This window comes from Pristis pectinata, chromosome 28, assembly GCF_009764475.1.
Source record: "Pristis pectinata isolate sPriPec2 chromosome 28, sPriPec2.1.pri, whole genome shotgun sequence".
NCBI lineage: Eukaryota > Metazoa > Chordata > Chondrichthyes > Rhinopristiformes > Pristidae > Pristis > Pristis pectinata.
Genome location: NC_067432.1, coordinates 24,280,429 through 24,297,842, shown reverse-complemented (window position 1 = coordinate 24,297,842; position 17,414 = coordinate 24,280,429). Strand labels below are relative to the sequence as shown.

Here is a 17,414-nt window from a genome sequence, read left to right as displayed (position 1 = left end):
TGATTTTCAAAAGGCTCAGTGCCTTAGGATGCAAGGAGACCCAGAAGCCTTGTACACTTGTGGGAGCATTGGACCTACCTGTGCAGGTCATTGGTCAGGAAGGCCTGCGAGACACCAGGTGGTCTCCAGCTTATGGAAAGAACTCAACAGGTTGAACAGCATCTGTGGGAGGAAAGGAATCGTTGATGTTTCAGGTCGAAACCCTGCATCAGGACTGTTAGTGGAGAGGGGAGATGGCCAGTATAGAGAGGAGAAGGGGAGTGGTGAGAAAGGAGTCTGAGGTGATTGGTGGACTGAGGAAGGGGTGTAAGATGACAGGCAGGTAGCACCAGGTAGAGGAGGGGAGCAGGGGTGGAGTTGGAAGACAGTGGCGGAGTTGGGAGAAAGTGGCAGGTGAACGATAGATGCAGGCAAACCCGCTGAGCTCTTCCAGCAGATTGTTTGTTGCTCCAGATTATAGCATCTGTAGTCTCTTGTGTCTCCAGTCTGTGGACATTGTGTTGCAGGGTTGCAGACACCACAATATGTAACTGTATATAGTGCCTCCCTCTCACTCTAATCATATCAAATCGGGGAACCAACCAATTAGGTATGCCAGGAACAGCACAATGTATACCCAAAGTGAGGTACCAACTTGGCAAAGCTGCAACTATGTGGGTCTACAAAAGCAATCTGCAATCCCACAACCAACGGAGCAGGTGAAAGCTCTATGGTCCTGCTACATCCAGTCATGGATGGTAGTGGATAATTAAGTAACAGCAGCTGCTGCAACATTCCCATCCTTAGCCATGTGAATGCCAAAGGACAAGCTGAAGTATTTGCCAACATCTTCAACCAGAAGCACTGAGTGGATGATGCACCTTGGCTTCTTCCTGAAGTCTCCAACATTATAGAAGCCAGTCTTTAACCAACCCGATTCACTTCAATGTGATATCAAGACACAGCTGAAAGGTGGATAAAGGCCACAGGATCAGACAACGATCCAGCTGTGGTACTGAAGAACTGTGCTCCAGAAATGGCCAACTCTCTAATCAAGATGTTCCCGACTTACATGCATCCCGTACTCCCGACTCATATACAGCCCATACACATGAACCAGCGTTTGGGAGACCTGCAGGATGGATTTGCCGGCTGCTGTGGGCATCTTCTGCTGTGTGGGAAGTCGGCTCACGGCCGCATTCCCAACTTGCAAATGTGTTACGAAAAGTTCTCAGGAATGGAACCCTGTCATAACCTGGGGAGGATCGGTATTTATATTTTTTAAGTGACTGACAGAAAAGCTTGAAAGAGTAGTGGAAGCAGATGTTCCCCCCAAGGGAACATACGAAATGAAAGATTAGCATCTACATACCACCTTCTACAAATTCAGGATGATATCTCAAGGTACTATTAATATCAATATCTAAACATTTCACTGTGGATCACTGTGAAAGCATAGCATGAGCTCTTCCCAACATCTGAAAGGCCATTAACCTGAAGTGTTAACTGTTCCCCTCCATTGATGCTGCCTGACCTGCTGAGGATTTCCAGCACTGTTTTAATATCAAACATTGCATTCAGAAAAAGGGAGATACAAGTACTGTATGCCCACAGCTGCAGTTACTGTTTAAGCTCTAATGGTGGTCAATAAAGTTCTCACTAGCTCAGGTGAGCCTCTGACCAGCTGGGAAATTCCTTCCTCCCTAAATATTAAAAGGAACACTTGGGAAACTGATACTTAGAACCCAACTTTCATAATGGATTGCAATTGTGGGAAAAAAAAGGGTAAGGAGCTTTGGAATATGAAATTTGTTCAGTTGAAGGTAATTCTACACAATTATGAAAATGAACTTAATGATTTTCTCCATCCTCCTATCCAGCTGGTCAATTTGCTATTTTCTAATTCAGCACTGCCCAGTAGAGATCACCAACTAACCACAAGTGTGGCTACTGCAACACTGCTAAAGTGAAAAAAAATGGTTTACAATTTTTATATTGTTATATTTAAGTATCTATGTAGCATCTTTAAAGATGCTTCACAGGTGCCTATGAAACTAAATTTGACATTAAACCACAATAGGGTGATACAAGCGCAGAAGACCTAAAGCTTGCTTAAAGGTGTGAGTTTAGTAAATTGACTTAAAGGTACAACAGGAGGTAGAGGATCAGGCAGACTTGGGGATGGAACTCCAGCACTTGAAGCCTGGGTAGTTGAAGCCACAGCAACCAGGTAGAGCTTAAGAAAAACAGAACTGGAGGTGCAAACGAGGAACAGGGGATTTAAGGGCTGGGGTCAGGAGGGCTGAAGCCATAGATTGATTAAAACTGAGGAGCTGCATAACTGGGATCCAATGTAGATCAGCAAGCATAGGAGTGAATGGGAGGATGAGGTTGGCCTTAAGAGATTTATCTTAAATTTAAGGAGGGTCAAACAAAGGGGCTTTGTCAGGAATGCACTGGAATAGCCAAGTCGAGAGGTAAGAAGGGCAAGGCTTGATATCTCTTGGCTTCTGGACACCGTAAGTAAGAGGCCTGAACGCCCCACTGATAATATTCTTCAAGGCTCATGAGACTCCTCCTATCACAATCCTTTACGTTCCTTTATATATTGATATTTCCACAGATTCTTCCTTCCTTTATTTTTATTAACAATCTTTTCAGATAAATTCCAACTGCATTGAAATCCAAAGATATCACATCTGCTGTCTCATTACCATAACACTTATTTGGCTCATCATTAAAACCATACCCAACATTAAATGGAGTGCACATACCCTTTTCACAGAATCTTCAAAACTACTTATTCCATGAAACAGCACAAAAATCATCAGCTGCATTTACAGAAATCTTTGATTTAAGCTTTGTGGTTGATTTACCGAATATTTGAGCTAGTGGATTAAATAGAACTTAATTTCATCTTGAATTTGAAGATATTTTCCATTTTCTTACCAAAAAATGCAGCCTGGAGGTGTGGGTATCACCTTCATAAATGACACAGACAGCAAACATCCTGGATAATAATAGTAATGTTATTAACAAAATGGATACACTGCACAGAATAGTCAAAATATACCATAGAACACAGCAAAATTTATATTTTGCACTACTAAAGCTATACAAGCTTCATGATAACATGGTGATGTGCTGCTTTAAACACTAATTATAAGACTTAACATTTTGCAGCAGCTGTCCATTCAGATATTATCAATGGATTTTACTGTCAGATTAATGCAATGTTATTTCATGGTTACTACTTCAGAACCATCAGTAAGATTAATGGGAGTGCTACCTAGATATTGTGTTAATCAGAAATTGCCATTTATCCCAGCCTTGCCTTGCCTCGTTGAACTTTGCTGGTGAAACTCAAGAAGAAATTATTTTCTCCAACCATAATCCTCACTTGGGACCTCTGATTTGTTTTCTGGTTTTAGTTCCAACATTTAAAAGAAATGAAGATATATAAAAGCCAGTAACAAAGGACACTTTTGTTTCCATTTGGTTGGATGACAATTTGTGACCAATGAGCTTGAGTGTGATTCCTAAGAAAATACATTTTGAAATGTAAGAAAACACTCTTACAGATATAAACCAATTAATAAAATAAAAAACTTTCTCAATCTACCTTGGTGATTAATTCACCAAAGGTTCAGGGTAACATGTAACCTGAACAGATATCTCAAGTCACATTCAAAGTATCCGAACACAAACAATATAACATAAGTAACACTTAAATATTTTATTGAATCGTGGCATTTAAATACTCTAAAAATGTATTAATCTGTTTACATTTAGAACACAAAACATTTACAAAAATTAGTGGTCCATTTCTTCAAACATTAAATAGTTCCGTTGGTACATTACCAGTTATAAAACTGTACAAAAAAATTCATCCAATGAATTCTTGAAGATTTTAGTTTTTCTTTGGTATTTCAAGTTAAGATGAAAACGTACAAAAAAACACATTAAAAAAATTTATGACCCCATGAATCATAGCATTTTTCCACAAAAAAAAATTGTTCATACATTTCTGTATTTACTGAAGGATTGGATCCCAACCCATCAAGTCTAGAAACGATGCAGAATAAAGTTTACTCATCAAAGCTGCTTAACTCCAATCGGTTCTTGTTTTGTACTCTGAAGGCCTCTTACTAAATCTCCTCTTGATTGTTACAATTAAAGCTAAATAATTTGAATTTTCAAGACAGTAGTTCCCCAATACACCTCGATAGCACAATAAATCTTTATTACAACATGCTTTTCAGGATCACTTAAATGTCCTGTGCATCACTAGTTTCAGAGGCCATTATTATAAAATTTAGGATGAGCCAGTGCACAGGCTGCTATGGGCAGAAGAAAAAAGTTTTAGTGCCAACTGAATGCAGGGGCAAGGCAAAATATAGGATAGCCACCAAGACCACTTGCAAGTCTTTCTCATTAGAGGATTAAATGCAGTTAAATGCTCCTGAGTACTTGTATTCCTATCAAATACAGTGTTACCTGAAAAAAAGCCAGAAACAACTCAAGCTTCAATTATAAATTTATTTCTTTAAAAAGACGAGAAAAATAAAAATGATGATTTCTAGAATGCTGAGGCTCCAAGACTCATACTCCTAGTTATTTCTTTTGATTGATATGTCATTGTGGAGAGAGCCACTCCAGTGTCAGACCATTATTAGATGTATAAGGCATTTCATATTTGCAAAGTAAACACCAGTGTTTTGTACATCATCAGTGCCAGTGTTCCAACATGCAGTCATTTCAATAATAGTTTTATTTGTTGCTTTTTGCAAAGGCAACATTCAGAATCATACCAAGTCACTAACTTCTATAGGGGAGCACGTAACATTGTCACTGATGTGAAGACAAGTATTGGGTCTTTAAAACTCAGTTACATTAGTAGATAAGAATGTTACAGTATGGGATGTGCAAACATGCAACCACTACCTCCAGTCCTATTTTCACCTAAGCAAGGAAGGGAGCAAACTGTAGGTAGTAACTTTGAACGCTCCTAGTTTAAATATCCTCCCACCTGCTACAAAATACAGACACAAACCACAAAACCTGCAAACAGAAACTAGAAAGTGTCTCTTATGTCTCAGTGGCTAAAGCATATTCTTACCTTTGCCTTTGCAATCTACAAAGTTGATTCATAGCAATCCTACCAAGTCTGGAAACCAGGAGGATTCTATTGTTTAATATTTACTTCACTCCGGATGGGGGATGGCAATGAGAACAGATAAAGAGGAAAAGGAGGGAAGTGGTGCACCAGCGACCTTACCACCCTGTTCTTTATCACTAGGTTAAACTCCTTACTTCACAGCTGAATAACAGTTTCCTAGTAGGTCAGAACAATGCATCAAGTCTACAACAGAGGGCCATTTTCTCAGTACCAGCTGTCGTACTAGCATAATTTTCTTCAATATTCTGACAGAAGCAAATAGGAATTTCCAGAACTCTATTCACATCAAGCTTGACCTCGACCTAGTAGGCAGAGAGGAGATCATTTCATGGTCTTATTTTCTCTCTGCATTTACAGGAGCCAATTTTCCTGCTCCAGTAAGTGCGAGTGGAGGTGAAGGAGAAATAGTGGCTGAGAATTGATCAGGGCCATCAATTCCTCTCATCAGATTCTGTTTCCCAATCACTTACCATTTACTGCTGAGCCTTCAGGGCACCAATCCTAACCATGCCCTATTATGCAGGCATATCTCAAATTACTACTCCTGGTTTTGATTCTTGTTTCTATGAAGGACATTATCCCCCTCTATAAAACTGCAGTCAAACTAGACATAAGCTCTGCATTTCAAACTGTTTCATCATAGGCAATCAAATATCAAATTATAATCCTTTCAACAGTTTGTAACTTAATTTAATTAGTAATCCGAGAGCCAGGCTCTGTTCAGAATTTAAATGAAAAACACTCCTATTTGTTCTGCTTAGAATTTGATTCAAATGAAAAATATGGTAATATCTAATTTTAGATCGAAGACAACATGCATTAAAAAGCTGTATAGTTTTAGGATTTTTTTTGTTCCGAAACAACTCTCGTAGGTACAAATATGACTGGGCAGACACACAAGTACTATTCACTGACACCTCTGTCTTCGGTGCTGAAACAACTCCAGGCGGTTGTATGTTTGAAGAACCAAAAGAATGAGCTAGATGCATACGTCATATCATAGCAATATGAAATTGATGGACAAGCTAAGCCTACAATGTAGGTCAAGCTAATGAGTCCCTGTCATTGACAGAAAAGTGAAAGTGCCAATTCCAGTGCATCACAACTTGAGGGCAAAGATAACAGGTACGCTAGTAAAAAGCACAAATTGATGAGAGGGCACCAAGGACAGAACAACACTGAGTGAAGACATATTTATTATATGAAAATCTGATTATGATACACTGACTTGTCATCTCTTCTCCATCCCCCAATATTCTAATGTATTCCAGCATGTGACCAGCATTGTTAAAGCACCATAGACTTTATCACAGAGAAGTGAAGAACATAAGCAGTTTTGGGATCAGTCTAAAAGGAAAAAAAAGGTATGGAAAGTATTGTAATAAAAGTCCAAATTGCAATGGCACCTTTAATTTTTGAATCTTATGTAAAAACAATAACCTGTGGTGGCATCAGAAGGAGAAATCGTGTAGCAGTCTGCATCTGTGGAGAGCATACACTGCCACAACTTGAATTCTTTTTTTAAAGAGCAGAATACAAATTCATGGATAAACATGCAAATACAAAAGGTGGAGTTGAGGGTAGAAGGAAGGGCAAAGAGAAAAGTATCAATGGATGAAGAAAAAGATTATCTTGGTCAAGTGATACCTCCCATAACTTTTCCTTAAGCTTCCCAACTGCCTCAGTTATTCACGCAGCCTTTCAAATTTTTGTTTGAATGACTGAAATGATCTGATGCATCATTCATTCAATACACTATTTCCTCAAGTTTGTTGATTTCCCTCTCAATTTTCCCTTTTACTGAACAAGCGTCAAGTGTACATTATTTATGTAGATGTTGATCGACCTTTCTTCCACTTTTGTTTCAGATTTCAAATTTGATTTAGGTCAATCTTGATACAAATTTACAGGTGCACCAAATATTTTCCAAAACAGAATTTATTTCATGACCACTATCATTCAAATGTCACTTGTTCCAGTTGAGTAATTTTTATCATTAATATGTTAAAACAATGAGCATTTGCTAAAAAGGTCAAATTGGAAGGGAGGAAATAATGAATTTTTTGAATTTTGCCAAATCAAACAGTTAAGTATGTTAGTTCAGAACTTTTGTTTGGAAGTGAACACAGATTCTCCTGGAGTGGACCTATTATGACAAATAAATTCTTAAATTCAGAGAGGTACGGACACCCGCATTGATTTTAAATTTCATCAAATTGGGAATTGCATAGAATGTACTTGGGGCAAGGCCGTGCCTACTGCAAACCCTCAAGACTTCAAATTTTAACATTCAGATGTCATCAAACTTGTGCTTCAAATAGTCTTTCATAACTTTTGCAAGAGGGAGTGACTCCAGTCCTTTCAAATTCTGCAAGCCTATACATTGTCGGATTTTAATTCGGCACAGATCCTGTAAATTTCTAGGCTGTCCTAAAGGAGGAAGAAAATATGAGAAGCATTAATGTTTCATAGCTGTAATATCAGATTTATATCAAGATCTCCTAGGCTTACAAAAGACACAATTCAAGAAAACTTCAGTTAGTAAAGGCCTGTTGATCAAATTTTATAGAGATAAATTGTTTGCTATCTAGGATTTTCTTTTTTTGCCATTGTGATGCTGATGGTGAGCTTGAAGCTTGCTGGCTGAGCCACATTTGCCATGATGCATTCATTTAGCAGATACTTTAACAATCTCAAACCATTAGATTAACTGCCATCTCCCAAAGCAAAATAATTAGACACAAAGCCTTTGGATTATTAAATTTATTTTAATATTTAATTTTGTCTGCAGAGTTTAAAAGCTCCATTTTCCATTGCAAATTTAGTTATTAGATGTCAACTTGTACTTTTGATTAGTTTAACTGCATATTAGAAAGGGTGGCACAATTTGATGAATTCTTTCATAATAGGTAGATAGTAATGTCTTCAGAATGGTGATGTTACCTTCTATTGGCTCTGTAACACCTCTACGTTATTGAAAACTTTTACTAATGAGTTGTATTCTCCTATATTAGCTACAACCATATTGAAACAGATTCTTCAGCAGGAAATTATCAGAGGATGCACCATGTATTTGAAAGGAAACTATTTGCAGCTATTGCAGGGGATGATGCCAATTCATCAAAGTTCAAAGACCAACTATCAGACAATCAGAAAATGTTAATGCTTCAAATATCTGTGTAGAGGGTACCATTACAAAATACTGCATTTTCAAGCAAGTGTATGATTAAAAATTTTGTTCTAAAAAGATTGCGGGGAAGTGGTCTGTTCTGATACACCAACAGTCCTTTATTTTTACAATAATGCAAGAGTCATGGGCTGGACTGTGGATATTATAATATTGTAACAAAGACAAGGAAAGGTTATCAACCTGTATGTACTGATAAAATGAACATTCTGTTTATCTAAACTGAAAGCAAAGGCACACATCTGTCACTGGTTATTGATAACATTGTTATAAATTCAATTATGCTACAGATACCTTTGCAATTCAGTGATATCAAATGGTATTAGCATCTCAGATTATGACGGATGATTCACACAACAGTAAAAGCCAGGAATGAAACAAACATTCTGTTGAAATATAGACCAGATACTTGGGAGTCTCCTTAACATTTACAACAGCATTTAAGGCAAATTCATTTAGTTTAAGTGCATACAGTGGTCTCAACTTGACAGAAAAATACTGAGCATGGTTCACTACCTAATTTTGATGGAACACTTTAAACAAATCTTCTGAAATTTGCCCTATAATTTAGAAGAACCTTCCTCCATGCAGCCCCTTGTCTCCTGAACCTTTCTGTCAGATGGACGCTGATCTTAGAATGACACAACATGAAAGGAAGTCACACTCCATTATGCCAGTGCTGTATCTTTGAAAGAGCTATCCAATTTAGTCTCATTGCCCTGCTTTTTGCTCACTAATTTGTAAATGTCCCCATTTTCTGGTAAATATCCAATTATCTCCTTAAATTTACTCTCAGCTTTCTGGCAGTGTAATCCAGATCACAGTTCCCTGCCAAATAACAAAGTATCCTCCCTCCCCGAATATTTTGCCAAATACCTTATATTCTATGTTTACCAATTCTCCAGCCAATGGACCTCCCCAATAATTCTATCAAAACTCCTCATAACTGAGGTCTTGACTTTAAAAAACCTATTCTGTTGCTCCACTTCTAAAATGCTTTCTTAAAGGCTTTATCAAAAAAATATGATGTGCCCTCTGGAAACACTTTTAAAAAACTAACATAGGTCTTTTGTTTTCTGGAAGCAAATCATTTCAATTTTGCATATTAACCACTTTTGACTTGAAACCTTTAAAAAAACTGCACAGCTTTCAAACCTCAAGTGGTAAAAGCAGCATCCTGAGATACAACAGTTGTAAATACAGACATGTGATAAATACAACTGGACAATACTTTGGAAGGAAAATGAGTAAGTTTCAAATTGGAATGTTCAAGTTTTAGAGGGGATTGGTGGTGGGTTGGGGGGTGCAGGTCAGAGTTCTGCCTCAGAAACCCTCCAGATATCTATACACTGAACTGAATGTGGTAGATTGAAGCCAGAAAGAGCATATTTTAGTAGAAAAATAGTCAATGCAATAATGTTTTACAACTAGTTCAACATGGAATCACACTACACTTTAGATTTCAAGGAGCAAAGTTATTAATTTTTAAACCCTTAAAATAATTTACACCAAGATGCAGTTCCACAATCAATGACACAGCAGATTGTCTTAATACTCATGATTCATATACATTAATCAATCCTACATCAACACTATCAAATTCAAATCAGTTTCTAACACGTTCAGTAAGTCGATCAGGAAAAGAAGTCAATTTCAATCCGATTCCACTTTTCACTACTTTATTACATAACATTCAAGAGCAGTCAGCAAGGACGTGTTAAGGGAAGGTCATGTCTGACCAGCTGATCATAAAAATGGAAATCCTTGGGATTTGAAGGGAAAGCGGCAAGCCGACTTCAAAAGTGGTTCAGTGATAGAAGACGAGGAATTAAAGAAAAATTGCATGCAGTGGGGTTCTGTAGGCTCAGTGACAGGTCCCGCCCCTTTCAGTGGAATGTATCAGTGATTTAGACCTCAAGATGGGGAACACAGTTAGGGGCATTAGAAAGGAGGGAAGGATTTCCACAAGATTGGTGAAAGTCTAAAAATCACTGCCTAAAAGACCAATGGGAGCAGAAATCATCATCAAACTGGGTAAGTATTTGAATGAGCACTTGAAGTGCAGCAACCTAGAAGAATCTGAAGATGAGATTATTTCTTGTACTGCAAGTTCTGTTCTGTACTGCCCTGCTCTATGGGGGAATGGAAGCAGATTTACCTCTAGTCTTCAATAGGAAATAAGACATTTACTTATAAAGGAAAAGTACTGCAGTGGGAAAAGAGCAACTTGATTTAATCTCCCACACACAATGAGCTGAATACCTTTCTTCTGTGCCGTAATGTTCCATGATGTTAGGCTTACAGAAATTCTTGTCTCTACCCATGAAATCAACGTCAAAAGACAATACAACAGTGTATTTTTCCTGGTTGTCATGAATCACTTCCAAAGTCAGACACATCTGCAGTTAATTTTTCAGATGCTCAATTTTACATTCAATAACAACTCAATGAATAAGAAATACAAGCAAAATCTACCAAAGCAGAGCCTGAGCCAAATGCTTCCATTCAAAACCAAGCAGAACTTAGTCACAATCTTTCTGCCAAAATCAAAAAAAGCAGAAGCAAACTTTGTTGCACAACGTGCTTTTTGAGAATGTTTTAGGTTCTCCATTTTGCACTCAGCCTACCAGCATGGCTCTGGTAGCATCATGGTAACAGCCCAGATTTTTGCAGAGTAATGATGGTGAAGTAACATTCTCCAACATTACCACAAAACACTGACAGCAACTTCAAGATTCCTGCACAAATGTATATGAATACAGAAATCGGGAAAATGCTATTAGCGATACCCCTTGAGCTAGCTGCATGCGCTCCGACGCTGGACTCAGAGTTCAGCGAGGAAGCGAGAACTTGGGGTAATTCCCCAACACTTACGTTACGAGCTTGCCAGTGAATTCTGTGCCAGGTCCCGCAAGGGGTATTCTCCCATTGTTTTAACTGAGGTGAACAGCTGTGAGAGATTCAGATAAGAATTTGTTAATTTGAAAAATCTTTGGGGGATGGTTATTAATTTAAATATATTCCTAAGATCTTTCCAAGAAATGGACAAAATCAGTAGTGGCTTGCTAATTCAGATTTCTGGAAGCATCTAAAGGTTCTTCAAAGGTCTTTTTTGTTTAACTTTTAACTTTAAGGTTGTACTGAATTTTTTTTGTCTTGTTAATGTTGATGTTTTTAAAAAGATTTAACATTTTTTTTCTAATTTTGTGGGAGGAGTGAGTTTTCACTATTCCACACAAAGCTCTTTTCTATAAGGAAAGAAAGTTGTTAAAATGCAAACACAAGGGACTGCTGGAATCTGGAGCAAAAAAACAAACTGCTGGAGGAACTCAATGGGTCAGACAGCATCTGTGGAGGGAAATGGACAGTCTCTTTGCACATTTTGACCCTTCTCAATCCAAAATGCCGATGGTCCATTTCTCTCCAGATGCTGCAGGACCTCTCCAGGACCTGCTGAGGTCCTCCAGCAGTTTGCTTTTTGTTCAAATGCATATGACCTCACGGAAGAATCTGCCCAGTGTTTTCTGCAAGTATCACTAAAAGCAAAGTTTTGTTTTGAAACCAACATCAATAGAGAGTGCTATGGAGACACAAGAGAGTGCAGAAATCTAGAGCGACAAAGAATCTGCTGGCGGTACTCAGCGGTTCGAGCAGCATCGGTGGGAAGAAAGAAATGCTGCTCGGCCTACTGAGTACCTCAAGCAGACTGTTGCTTCAGTGGAGAGCGCTGTTGGCTCAGCGCTGACTCCACGTTATGCTATCCAGAGACTTGAACAACAGATCCAAAGTTTAAATTATCTGGAATAAAACAACAGTATAAGTAATAGAATCCATGAAGCTACTCAATAGTAAAAATTCTTCTGATTCACTTAATTCCTTTAGGGGAAGGAACTGGCTTCTCTTACCTTGTCTGGGCTACGTCTGACCCACAGCAACTGGCTGATTCTCGAATTAATTAGCCTTTTCAAAGGGAAGTTTAACAAGTTCAAGGACATTTCAGGATGGGTAATGAATGATGGACTTGCCAGCGATGCAAGCAGTAGAAGTAAGGCACTTAAGAACTGTTCCCTAGCTATCAATTCTGCCCCAGCCCTGGCAACTTTCTAAAACAGACCCAGATTGTTCACAATCTTGATGTCAGATCTGACCAATATGAAACTCGGACTACTTAACCAGCCACCGCAAGGATCACTGTCTAACTCTGCCTTCTCTCAGTGCATCTTCTGCTGAAACCTTCATTCACACCTTTGCTAACTCTAGACTTGACTACTCTCTTACATTCCAGTCTCTCTCCTTGTACCCTCTATACACTTGAGGTCTTCAAAACATTATTTCCAACATCCTAACTTGTATCAAGTCCTATTTAGCCATCACATCTATTCGTCCCCTGCCATTTCTCTGCCTTTTACCAACCCACCAAACTGTGTTTCTCCCCAAGGATTCATCCTCACAGAGCCCTAAATTTACATCTTCTCTAATTTGTTCTCTACAAACTATCCCGTACATGAAACGTCTCCACTACTCCATCAATCCTAATCCTACCAGATTGCTGATACGCCAACACTTTCTCATGAGTTCTCAAGTTTTATTTATTTTGATAGTCTTTTTCCATCTCTCGCCCCAACACCACCCCACCCCCCACACCCCTTGAGCACTATATGTTTCTCCTGCAAATGACATCCTCCTCAACATCACCTGTTATCAGAAATCCATTATTTGATGAACAGAAACTATTCCCATGACATATCCCTGATGCAGCCATCTTTTGAGGTTAACCCAGATTATTTGACCCTGCTGTGAATTTATGAGTTCATATCCTCACCAGGACACAAACCTCCACCTTAGTCCTGTCTCAATGACAAGTTACTAAAATATTCTACAATGTTTTTTAGCCACCAATTTTTTTATATTCCAATGATATCCAAACTTCCAACCTTTTTGTGAGCTCACTCTTAACTGATGCTCTTTTGCTAAAACACACTATCTTTTTCACCCCTATTGCTCTCCTTACTGATTTACATTAGTTCCCAATGCAATAACATCTCAATTTTTACATAATTTTTTTCCTCTGGCCTTTTATCTGTCTCTGATTCCTTCATCCCTGAAAACTTCTGAGATTACAGTGAATTTTGATCACTTGCAAAGTCCTGATTTCATCCCTCTACAATTGGTCCCAAGTTCCGAAGTTCTCTCCCTATTTCCTTTTCCCTCTTTCCTTCTTTAAGTCTCTCTTCAAAGCTCACCAATGTGACCACGCTTTCTCATCTGTCCTAACATCTCCTTAAACTGCTCATGTCACATTCTGCCAGAAAATGACTTGAGGTGCTTTGGGATACTAAAGGCCACACTGCAATGCACTTATTGTTGTGCTGTTGACACAAGTGACAAAAGATGTTATCAAAGCCAACTTATCCCTAACATTGTACATTTACCTCCAATGTGGTTATTGAACATTAATCTGTAAAGCTAGAACACTACATACATGATTGCTCATTCAATAGTTTTAAACTTCTATATTGCAGGGCTTCAGGAGGAGTGAAGGAATTACTAAGAACTGTTACATGAAAGATGATTGGCAAACATTTAACTGAAAAGATTAAATGAAGCACAAAACTGGAATTAAGGTAATTGGTAATTGGTTTATTATTGTCAACGTATTACTGGAAAATAGTGCAGAGGTACAAGCGCAACCAGAAGGCGGATGGTATGCTTTACTTTATTAGTCGAGCCACTGAGCCAGTAAGTTATGTTGCAGTTTTATAAAACTCTGGTTAGGCTGCATCTGGAGTATTGCATTCAATCCTGATCAGCTCATTATAGGAAGAAGTGGAAGCTTTGGAGAGGGTGCAATAGTTTAGCAGGATATTGTCTGGATTAGAGGGCACGAGCTATAAGGAGAGGTTGGACAAACTAGGTTTGTTTTTTCTGGAATGGCAGTGGCTGAGAGGAGACCTGATAGAAGTTTATAAAGTTATGAGAGGCATAGTTAGAGTAGACAGCCGATATCTTTTTCCCAGGAGAGGACATGGATTTAAGGTGAGAGGGGTTACATTCAAAGGAAATGTGCAGGTCAAGGTTTTTTATTTACACAGAGTGGCAGGTGCCTGGAATGCGTTGCCAGGTGTGGTAGCAGTGGAGGCAGGTACAATAGAGGCGTTTAAGAAACTCTTAGATAGGCACATGAATATGCAGAGAATGGAGGGCTATAGACCATGTGCAGGCAGAAGGGATTAGTTTAATTAAGTGTCATTAGCTTAATTAGTTCGTCACAACACCATGGGCTGAAGGGCCTGTTCCTGTGCTGTACTGTTCCATGCTCTATGTTAAAACCTGCTGGAAATCTAAAATTCAACAGACAATGCTAGAAATGCTCAACAGGTCAGACAACAGCCGCAGAGAGGGAAATAAAGTTAATGTTTTATTTAATTTATCATCAGAATAAAACTAGAGATAAAACAAATTTTAAGATGCAGAGAAAGATCAAAATGTCAAGGGTACAAAAAGAAAGGTCTGTGATAGGCTGAAAGGCAGGAAAATTAAGTAACAACAAAATAATAGATCAACACGGAAGAAGCTGGTAGAGGCATTGATGAATTACAAAAAGTAGGGGTTGAGGTGTGGACAAATAATTATCTAAAATTACAGAAGAATGAAGAAGCTGAATGCTGGAAATATGAGATGCAAATTACACATTTAAAAATAAAATTTAAAAATCCCCTTCACATTGGATCCACAAGCAGCCATGTGTTGCTGCCCTGAATGTATCAGGATGCTCCCTTTAGCCTCCAACACAGGTGTTCTATTAGAAAGTCATGTGCGGTCCTAAATTCTAGCAGCTAAGAGAGCTAATTTCTTCAAGTTATGAAAATAAACCTTCACACCTGCCAAGATCCCAGTCGCAGAAAAAAAAGTCATAACCATGAATCCAACTAATTTTTTTTAGTGCTCATGACTGAGACTGTATGTTGCAACTTATTCCAAAGATGAGATGCTGAAAGAGAATGAGCCTAACAGTAGGGCAGAATGAGGGGGGAGGTGGTGGTGATGAGGAAAGTAGGTTCATTGAATACAAGGTTTAAGAAGTGGAGAATTCCAGGATAGACATACTGAGTGATGGAAACGGCGCACAGGGCCAAAAGGTTTACAGAATGCATTTCCTGTAACACTTTTTCTTGCAACAATTATGATAGGAAAAACAATAGATTGCCACTATTAAATGATGAATCAATTTTCCAGTTTCAGGAACTGTGCCTGTGGATTTAAAAAATAGCAGTTATTTAACTTGGAGAGGTAACTGATAACTATAAATTTGCCATCAGCTGCAGGGAAGTAACTATCAGGGACAGAATGAGAGAACATTAGAACATTTGAACTAGGTCAACAAAATATAGTCAGAGAATACTTGTGAAGAATAGAATGTATCTGAATCTTTCGACATGTATCCGAATCTTTCAAGGTCTTCACTAACACAATGGATAGAAGGTACTTAATAACATACAGCACAAAAGATTAAAAGCAAAATTGAAAGCACATCAAATTAGAGTACAATAACCCTCCAATAATCCAGCACCCTCGGGACTTTGGTATCGGACTGGCAGATTTTTCAGACCAATGGATATTATTCTAATTAATACCCAACACATTAATCATTCACTTTTCAAGATGCGACACAGTACTACAATAAATTTTCCAGTGAACCCACTACGTTTAAAGTGAGCACAGGAAAAGGAGCCTGGTGTGTTTAAATGAAGTGTGAAACAGGGCCTTGGTCACTAAAGGGAGTGCGAAACAGGGCCCCGGTGAGTTTAAAAGGACTACGGGAGACAAAACCCAGCGAGCTAGATGCTCACTCATCGCGATTTCCAAAAATTTTCATTTATCCGGCATTCTTGGGACTCTGACGGTGCTGAATTAACAGATTTTCCAGACAATTGGATGTTACTTCTATCAATAGCCAAACACCATTTTTACATGTATTACAGTAGTGTAATGAATCTGCCAGTGAACCCAGGGAGGTTAAAGGAAAAGGAAAATACACAAAGACTCCAGACTTCTGGCTCTGACCATACACCTTGCTCACACTCTGGGTCCTCAACTCCGATCCTGACTAATGAACAAGCCAGATGCCAAATCTTAGAATTTCCCAAACAAATGGATGCCGGATTATCAGAGATTTACTGTAATCAGACAGCAGATTATCAGTGTTCTACTGTAATCCTGTGATGTGGGTGAACAATTATTTGGGAAGTGGTTGGCAGAGGACAAAAGGTGCACTCTATGACAGGCTGTAGGTTGAGTTCAATGTGGGAAAATACAAGATCACAATTACAGAAGGAAAAAATATTCAGGGAGAGCCAAGCGTTGAATAACAGCTAGAGAACAAACAGCAATAACTATAGAAACTAATTAATGTACCTCTTTATGTCAAGTGTAATGCACAAGTGAGGAAGCCACTGTACAGTGCCTCAGATGATACTCTGTGTTCTGCATGCAGTTTTAAGTGCCAGAATAAATGTAACACAAATTATAGGATTTATAGGACTGAATTATGAACTCAGGATGTGTAAACTTGGAAATCAGAGGCTAAGCAATGATTTAATAAAAGTGTTTAAATACCAAATAGATTCAATCAAAGTAATACATTGATTATGTCGGTAGGGAAGTTTATATTGAGGCCCATGAAATTATAAAATACAGCAAGATGAATTGAGATAGTGATTGAGATAACCAGGAAAAGTTGCCTTGTGTGGCTAAGTCTAAGGGACAAAGGGATTGAGAATATCTTGAGGGGAAATTCTATGCAACCTTGGTACACCAGAGAATTTAAGAGCAGAAATGAGGGTGTCAAACAAGTGAAGTGTTGAGAAGAAGGATTTACTGCAGGAGTTGGGATTTAACTCCACCACATCTGTTTGAGCAGACAAGCAGTGTAAGGTATAACCGAAGAGAGGAATTTCCTGTAAGTAGCGAAGTGGTGTCACCGGTGAGCCATGTTTCGGTCAACGCAGGTATCCATGTTAAGTTTGTGGAAGGGCCGACCCTCACTTCCAAGTGAATAGACTTTCTGTA

The 17,414-nt window shown here is 38.5% G+C and overlaps 1 protein-coding gene across 3 annotated transcripts in view; it reads right to left on the bottom strand.

The window, feature by feature from the left end:
* Positions 1-3,636: 3,636 nt before the first annotated feature.
* The window catches only part of asb7 (ankyrin repeat and SOCS box containing 7), a 46,360-nt gene continuing 32,582 nt past the window's right edge, over positions 3,637-17,414 (bottom strand). For all 3 annotated transcript variants that reach the window (XM_052040630.1, XM_052040628.1, XM_052040629.1), the window contains one exon: positions 3,637-7,588. In XM_052040630.1, the coding sequence (XP_051896590.1) occupies positions 7,449-7,588 (140 nt within the window). In that variant the 3' untranslated portion in view covers positions 3,637-7,448. The remainder of the gene's footprint in view (positions 7,589-17,414) is intronic.